Consider the following 7,820-nt stretch of genomic DNA (forward strand, 5'->3'; position numbering starts at 1 on the left):
CATCAGCGACATTTAGAGTGTGTTTGGTTCAGAAACAAAGTGAAATGAAATGTCATGATTCCGTTCTAGTAGAATGGGTCGGTTCCATCCTTGTGTTTGGTTAATGCAAATCTGAGGAATGGACCGGTTATGTTTTAGTGTTTGGTTTCAGATATGTGATGAAATGGATTTGTTCATCCCTACACTTGTCTGCTTGTGATTATGTAGAATATATTAAACTTTGAACTGGATTTCAGTCAATCAAAAACCACTGGATGCATTGGCACACACATATGGGCAAGATTAAGCTGAATTAAAAAAGAGCAGTGCATACACTGAATCAGATTTCAGAACACCAAAAACAGCCGGTTTCAGTCAAATGGCTGATCTCGACAAGACAAAGACTGAATTGGATGGGGAGCTCAACAGTACAGGGCTTAGCCCCAATCGCCGGCGCACTGGTTGGGCTCGCTGGGCGCCGGCACAGGACTGGAGACACCTGGGCGCGAAGACCGCGCCTAGCGGTGCACGAGGCCGCACAGCTGCGCGTACTACAGATCAACGCCGTCGCTCGCGGCCATCCAGCGCGGCCGTCTCGTGATGCATGAGGCCGTGCAGGAGCTGCTCGTGCACTCTGGTACGGATCTACGCCGCCGCCCGCCTCCATTAGCCGCCGTCTCTCGGTGCCCGCCGTCGCTCGCCTCCATCCAGCGCCGTCTCTCGGTGCCCGCCGTTGCTCGCCTCCCTCCAACGCCGCCTATTGCTACCCGCCGCCGCTCGTGTCGAGAGAGGGAGAGGCGATAGAGTTGCGGGAGTGCGAGGATAACGACCGGTTCCATGTGCTCCGCTCGATTTGGAGGTATGAGCGCGTTCCGCATCTGAGAGGAATATTCGGTTCGTGGGAACCAGTCGGTTACCGTTCCAGCTCTATACTCCTACCAAACACCAGAACGGGGCTAGGAACGGGTCGGTTACCGTTCCAGCTCTATACTCCTACCAAACACCAGAACGGGGCTAGGAACGGGTCCGACCCATGACATTCCGGTTGATGACTGCAACCAAACGCACCCTTAACACTTAGAACGGAACGGAGGGAGTAATAACCAATCAAGGTGGCCGTATCACCCACATACCAGAACTCAGAGAATACAAGGCATACCAACATTTCAGATGTTACTATAATATAAATCTGGCCAGTACAGCTTCTCACATGGTCAGACAAAGCCCTCTTGTATAAATCCGGAACAATAACTTCTCACGCCCCTGATAAAATTACAGGGGAGGAAGAAAAATCTATCGGCAGCAAGCACCGCCACAAATCACCATAGCGTCCATATCTCTGCAGAATCCAATGCACCCGTCCAACACATTCGCCACCATCTTAATGTTACGAAGAAGTTCCAAAAGCTTACTGAAAACTATGTCAGTGCAACAAAAAACAGGACTCCTCTTTCCAGCACACAGATCTCGAGCAGCCCGATGGGCAGATGTAGAGTTACTTTTGGTTCACCAAGTCTGCACCACTGACATACCTAGCAACAAACGAGATCAACCGGAAGGGTGCGCCAACAATGGGGGCATCAGTAAATGGAACCTCCTCAGCTGTCTGTGGATCATCTTCATGAATCAGTATATCATCCAACGGAACCGGCACGATTTCACCACTTGTTCTTGGTTCATCAAATCCTTGGCATGCATTTGCGTTCATGAGGCTCTGGCCAGCACCATTGCTGCTCGTTGCTTCTGCAACGTACACCGAAGTTTCATCTGCATGATCACTAGAATAGGCACCAACAGGAATGTTGCTGACATGACTGTAGATATTGTCCGAAGTAACTGCCAGCGAACTGTTCAGACCTCTATCAGCAGCAAGTTCGTTACCCTGCACACAGGGAAACATTGCATTTAAGCAATTATGAATCATTGCGACATGTAAGGAAATCACATTCCCAACAAGTGGGGAACTGAACTGTAACCACCCAGAATGGATATTCATGTAAATGAACTACGTACATAGATAATTTTTGGGTACAGTAACATCCTTACGGAAATGGACAAACATTCGCATAGTAACATACTTACTTTACTGATCACGGTCGTAAAATCAGTGGTCTGCTTATGGAGAAATGAACCGGACAGATCTGTTTGATTCATCACCTCATTTTCAGGAACCTGCATCATAAAAAAAATCAGTTTTATAGAATAGTCTGGATGCTAAGAATTTATTACAAAGAGGTAATAAATAATACGTATTTCTGACCAGGCAATTTCATTGGAGATCAAATATTCAGTTGTAGGTTGGTAGAAATCAAATGGGTATAAACATAAGAATCAATAGAGCGATGTTCTGGACAAACTTACCTCTTTAGTAATGGAGGCTTCAGTAAGTGCAATCTTTGCTTCAAGGGTTTGTAATCTTGACTCCAATTCATCCACACTTACCACCAACCGCTGATTTTCCTCAACAGTACTTTTTGAAGTTTCATCCAATACCTTCACCTGCCAGGCTTTGTTATTAAATAGTAATATCAGAATATATAAGTAAATGTGCACATGCTACATATGAAAACCGAACAATTGAAGGTCCAGATCTGACAGATTCATATACCAACATATGAACTATTAGACACTTTTTTTAGGTTTATTAAGTATAAACAACTACTCCGCAGAACCAAAGTACGTATGCTGTATCTCCTTTTAGAAAAAACAACTAATGCTTGCCCATAGGATACATATTGCGATATTAGCATTTCACTAAGGATTCATTTTTCTCAACCAGCTACAATGAAGAAAAATAAACAGTTGGAAACAGACGGTATAATTCTTACCTGCTCCTGTAATGCTTTGTTGGTTTCCTCCAGCAAACTTAATCTTTCTTTAAGAGAAGTCTGAAGAAAATAAGCAGCATGTCAACCCAAAACAGTTAAAAAGAAAAATGATACAAGTCCCCGAAGGCATAAAAAACGCGAAGAGAAAGTAGTGATAAGTAATCTCTCTGAACATTACCTCCTGATGAGTTAGGACACCATTGACATCCTCTACGCACTTGACTTTGTTATCCAAAACTTCCTACGTGAAATTGCGAAATAAATATTATATTGGTGTTACTGTTTCAGCAACTTTAAATAAATCAAGCCTGATTAGTGATTTGCTCCATACATGAAGTTTGAGCTGCTTGGGACGACCCAAAGACATCTCGTCCCAACGACATATCTAGTGATTTTGATTCATCACTTGCATTAATAGAACTAAACTACCGATTGAGTGAACAAGCTAAATAGCATGGCTTTGCAACCCCTGGCACTAAATTAACAAGCTAAAAAAGATGATCCAGTCATTTTGGGGTGATCATCCTGTAAAATGGAAGGAAGGTACTTCATTGTATTTTTAAAACTGCTTTTAGTTTTTACCAGTGTCAAAGCCTAAGCTCAAACCAAAGTTCATCGGTAAAGTTTGACCTCCTATACAACAAGACTGGCACATAGACCTTTCTCATCAAAGAAACAAATAAGTAGAAGGAACAGCAAATACCTCCTTTTTAACCAGCATATCGTACCCATTCTGTAGATTATTAAGTTTTTCCTCCAAAATGACCTAAAATAAAAGGCAATATGAGGTAAGAAAATTCAATTCATTTCACCTAGCTACATGGAAGAAAATAAATAGTAGACTCGAGAGAGTAAGATAATTTCCCAGCTGCATTGATCAAATCAAATGGTGATTACGTCCAGCACATAAAACATACCTCATTTTGTGCATGATAACCCACTTTGTTATGCAACTTTTCAAGTTCGCTCTCCATCTCGTTCTGCAGGAAAAGAAATATAAGAGTATTTTGTATGAGATGTTTCTAGTGTGCAAAATAGTCTTTTCATGTTCAGAAGTGACCGTCTGGTTCAGATAATAAGCAGACAGCAAACAGGCTTTGCATCTGTTGATACATAATCCCTTTCCTCAATTATTACCCTTAAACAAATAAATGATATTCCCCGCAAAAAAGTACATGATACTGTTATGTATGTCGATGTTAAAAACAGGGGCATGCATACATACCACTTTTTGAAGCCATAAACCTTTCTCATCTTCCAATTGCTTTATTGTATCGTGTAATTTATCCTGCGGTGGCAATGACCAATGAGTGTATTTACAAGGATGAACAGCACAAAGAATCAAATGTGCAAATGCGGAGCTGGAAGTGCAAATTGAGAAATCCAAGTAATTTTCACTGATGAAAGAGCAGGTATCTAGCAACAATATTGCAGAAATGATAACATTCTTCTTTACAGGAACGGTTAGATGGTAGGTATGCATGATCAGGGGATGTTCACAGTGAAGATATATCAAACTTGAATTGAAAAGATAGAGGCCGTTGATAGTGCAGTTACGCTTTACAGAAGAACTTACAAGCTTTGATTCAAAAAGTCGGTCCTTGCCAAGTTCCATGGTAGAATCTGAAATCCCAATGCTCATCTGATCTGCATAGACTGTATTACTGGCCTTGTGATTCTCCTGTGTCATGGTAGGTTCGTGATTCTCGTCGCATGGAATCACCTCACCAACAGACGACGATATGGTTTCATCAGCGTTTGCAACATTCTGCTTTGCATGCGGAGTCTGCTCGTGATTCTGGTACTGTGTTCCCTCTCCAACACTGGACACTGCATCTCCAACACTGGACACTGCATCATCTGCATCAGCACCACTATAATTTTCTTTTGGAGCCAAATCATCATTGTGGCTGTGAGGAACAGCTTCATCGGCATTGGTCACCGCATCACCAGTATTCTTCCCTTGGTTTCCCTTCTTCTTCCTGTTCCTCTTCTTTTTGCTGTCCATCTCTTGGTTTGCAGCTTAGCCCTTAAATTACTATCTGTATCTACTAGCATGGCGACAACGAACAAAATGAACTTTCAGCTAATTTGTTGAACAGACCTTTTTATCAGATAGATTGAGTATCCTAAGTTCCATGGCAATCTATTGGTGAAAAATAAAAACAGATTATGTGCGTAATATTTTTATCTTCCTGCCATAAACCATACAATTTAGTCATTTCGGTAACCAACTCGTATCCCTATCTTGATTCTTGAACGCCACAAGAAAGGAAACCTCACACTTCATTCAACCAACGGCAACACAAGGCCGGATATTACGACCAAAATAATAATCTCAGCTTGTGATTTCAGCCACTACGCGCCTATGCCCATGCGTGTGTCTATATGTAAGCAACGGATTCGAACGGAGTACATAACAAGAGTTTCTACTAACAAATGCCGGCACAACACACAGCCGGCGACCCCGGAGGTGGTTCTGCGCAAGGCATCTAACTTCGACCAAAGGGAAACACAAGATCATTTTTTGTACTAATAACTTGATGACGAGTTCGAATAGAAATTTCAAGGGGACACGGCGGAGGATTAAGATAAGGAAATAACAACGGCCCGGTGGTACTAACCCTAGAAACGCCGCCGCTTCTGCTGGCCACGGATTAGGGAGGTTGGGATCTGGAGGAGGGCGATGGGTTAACTGGTGGGAAGGTGGATTTTTGGGGGAGCGTTTGTTTAATTGGAAAGAGATCTTCGTAGGAGGGAGGGAGGGAGGACGGCTAGGGCGGAATGGTCGGTGGCTTGTCGCTGCGCGAGCCTGCGCGCACGTTCTATCTATTTTTCTCGCCGAAACTTCCATTCTTCCTTCGCCAATAGTACTCTACTGTGTTGTTATCTTATGCAAATGCAGAATTTTGCAGACAGGAATTTTGCATTTTGATATTATTTGACATTGCGGCGAGAAGATTTTGTTGTATGCTTCCATTTCCATACCAAATCTGTTGTCGTAATATTAATTTTTATGCTCAAGGCTAACATTTCGTTCTAGGTTGTAAAGTAAGCTTATTAGGTCTTATTTATTCAAAAAAAAAAAGATTAGATCTTATTTTCCATCGATATCCATACAAGTCAGGTATGGTGTAGGTGAAATTTGCGGTTATTGAAAATGAATAGCGGTGGGGAACGAGCTGGGCCGCTCTGGCGATAGGATAGGCGACGCGCTCGAGCCACCGTCGCTGGCCACTCCGGCCACGGCGGCCACCCTGTCGGCTGGCCAGCCCACCCACATGGGCTCGGCCTGCCCCTCGCCCTCCTTGGGCGCTGCGCTCGCTCCGCCGGCCGCCTCTCCCCATGCCGCGTGCGCCACGGGCGCCGTCATTGCCCTCGGAGCACTCGGGGCGGCAAGAGACATCTCCGTGGCTAGTCCGGAGGCCATTCTGGCTGGCTCCTTGCCCCGGGGCGGTTTCCTGGCTGCCTCTACACCTGTCGTCCTGCGCGTCGGCACGCCCATCGGTGACGGCCCTACGCTTCGCTCGCCGGGGGAGGCGCTGCTGCAATACTCCCTGCTCAACTTCTCCTCGTCGGTATGTCTGTCTTTGTCCACCGCTTTCTTACTGTACTCTCCTACGATGGTCTGGCTGGAGGTGCTGCTTCCGGCACCGCCGCCTCCGGCGTCCGCCATCGTTGCTCTGCTGAATGGTTGGATCGGGTCGCCCTTTGCTTATCCCTTAATTCATCAAGTCAATGCTTTCTTATTCTCATTTACCGTTGCCAACAGTAGCATTGCTCGTTTCATTCTGTTGCTCGAGGGTGTTAATTACAAAGGGATTGTCGTCCGTTTCCATGCAAAACCCACACCTGTTGGTCTGACCCCGACTCGGCTCTTCGCTGCCCATGCTTTCCCTCCCGTCTCTGGCCCCGGTCCGCGGGCCAGCCCCTCCATTGCTCCTGCTTATGCGGTGACGCGGGACAAAGATCCCAGCTCAGGCACGCGTGGTCTTCCGTACCCGACACCTGCTGCCGCTCCGAGCCCTCTCGCTACAAACCACCTGCCCTCGGCCGCATGCTGTACGGCCCCCGTCGCCTCCCTCTTGCCTGATCGCTCCCTGGTTCAACTCTGCTCGCTGGAGTCCACACTTGCCATCTCCTGTTGCTCTCCCCGTGACCATCTTTTGGAAGGTCACCATTTACACCCTGGGCTGCCACGTCGCTCGCCTGGGTCGACCTCTGCCTTCTCAGCCATGCGGCCTCCAACATTGGACTTATGTGCGTTGGGCATCTTGCTGCTTCCGACTGGTCCGCAACAGCTGATTCAGCTGGCCGCCTGCCCGCTGTCACAGATGCTGGGTGGGAGCATGCATGCGCCTCTGCCCATCTCAGGCCCGCCCCCTCCTGCACACCCGCTCTGCCCGGTTTGTCCTCGCATGCTTGGCCGCAAACGACGACCCCCGCTGGACGTTTCTGCCGCTGGGATCCTGCCTCGGCCACCAGGCCATTTGCCCTGGTCAACTGCTTTCCCTCCTCTGCATGAGGATCACGACACCACTCCCTCGGCCTTGTTGCAGATCACGGACCGGACCCGTAGCCAAACCGAGATAGCCAGCCCCTCCACGCCTCGGCTGCCGCCCCATGCAGCTGCTACGCATGCACTCCCGCTGGAATCTTATGCCCACGCCCTTCTCGCTACTCCTTTTAGCATGCAGACCCCCTGCCCTCATCGGCACAGATCAGCCTCCCCTCCCAAACGCATCTCCTCCATGAGGCGTTGCTTCCGGTGTCTGGCTCTCGACCACCAAGTGCGCGCTTGCCGTGACCCTCTGCGCTGCCGGAGATGCTGGCGGGTGGGTCACACCCAGCACTCTTGCACGGCTATTTTACCCCCCTTGGCACCCCCCTTGGCCATCCACAACTCACAGGCCGCCATTGCCACCCCTTCTCCAACCTCTCAAGCCACCATCGCTCGTACCTGTCCCTCTCCCACGCTTGTCAGCGTCCGCCCTCACCCCTCCACCCCTCCCA

At 47.5% G+C, this 7,820-nt stretch overlaps 1 protein-coding gene across 2 annotated transcripts; it reads right to left on the reverse strand.

Annotated features, from left to right (window-relative positions):
* Nucleotides 1-273: 273 nt before the first annotated feature.
* LOC123085778 (meiotic coiled-coil protein 3) lies at nt 274-5,673 on the reverse strand. Of its 2 annotated transcripts, none has more exons than XM_044507485.1 (10): nt 5,432-5,673; nt 4,384-4,858; nt 4,033-4,095; nt 3,725-3,787; nt 3,511-3,573; nt 2,986-3,048; nt 2,808-2,867; nt 2,341-2,478; nt 2,062-2,151; nt 274-1,861 (listed from the first exon to the last, which is right to left on the reverse strand). In XM_044507485.1, the coding sequence occupies exons 2-10, from the start codon at nt 4,813-4,815 to the stop codon at nt 1,475-1,477; spliced, it is 1,359 nt and encodes a 452-aa protein (XP_044363420.1). In that variant the 5' UTR covers nt 4,816-4,858; nt 5,432-5,673; the 3' UTR covers nt 274-1,474. The 2 variants fall into 2 exon arrangements, with proteins under 2 accessions (XP_044363420.1, XP_044363419.1); XM_044507484.1 differs by having other exon boundaries at nt 4,384-4,855; nt 5,432-5,649.
* Nucleotides 5,674-7,820: the final 2,147 nt, after the last annotated feature.

The sequence above is a fragment of the Triticum aestivum genome, chromosome 4A (genome assembly GCF_018294505.1).
Source record: "Triticum aestivum cultivar Chinese Spring chromosome 4A, IWGSC CS RefSeq v2.1, whole genome shotgun sequence".
NCBI lineage: Eukaryota > Viridiplantae > Streptophyta > Magnoliopsida > Poales > Poaceae > Triticum > Triticum aestivum.

Excerpts from the sequence above, each read along its gene's own strand:
- LOC123085778 (XM_044507485.1), bottom strand. The coding sequence starts at position 4,815 with ATGGACAGCAAAAAGAAGAGGAACAGGAAGAAGAAGGGAAACCAAGGG. Across the intron at positions 4,096-4,383 it reads GACTTTTTGAATCAAAGCTT|GATAAATTACACGATACAAT; the intron begins GTAAGTTCTTCT and ends TTGCCACCGCAG. Across the intron at positions 3,049-3,510 it reads ATATGCTGGTTAAAAAGGAG|GAAGTTTTGGATAACAAAGT; the intron begins GTATTTGCTGTT and ends AATTTCACGTAG.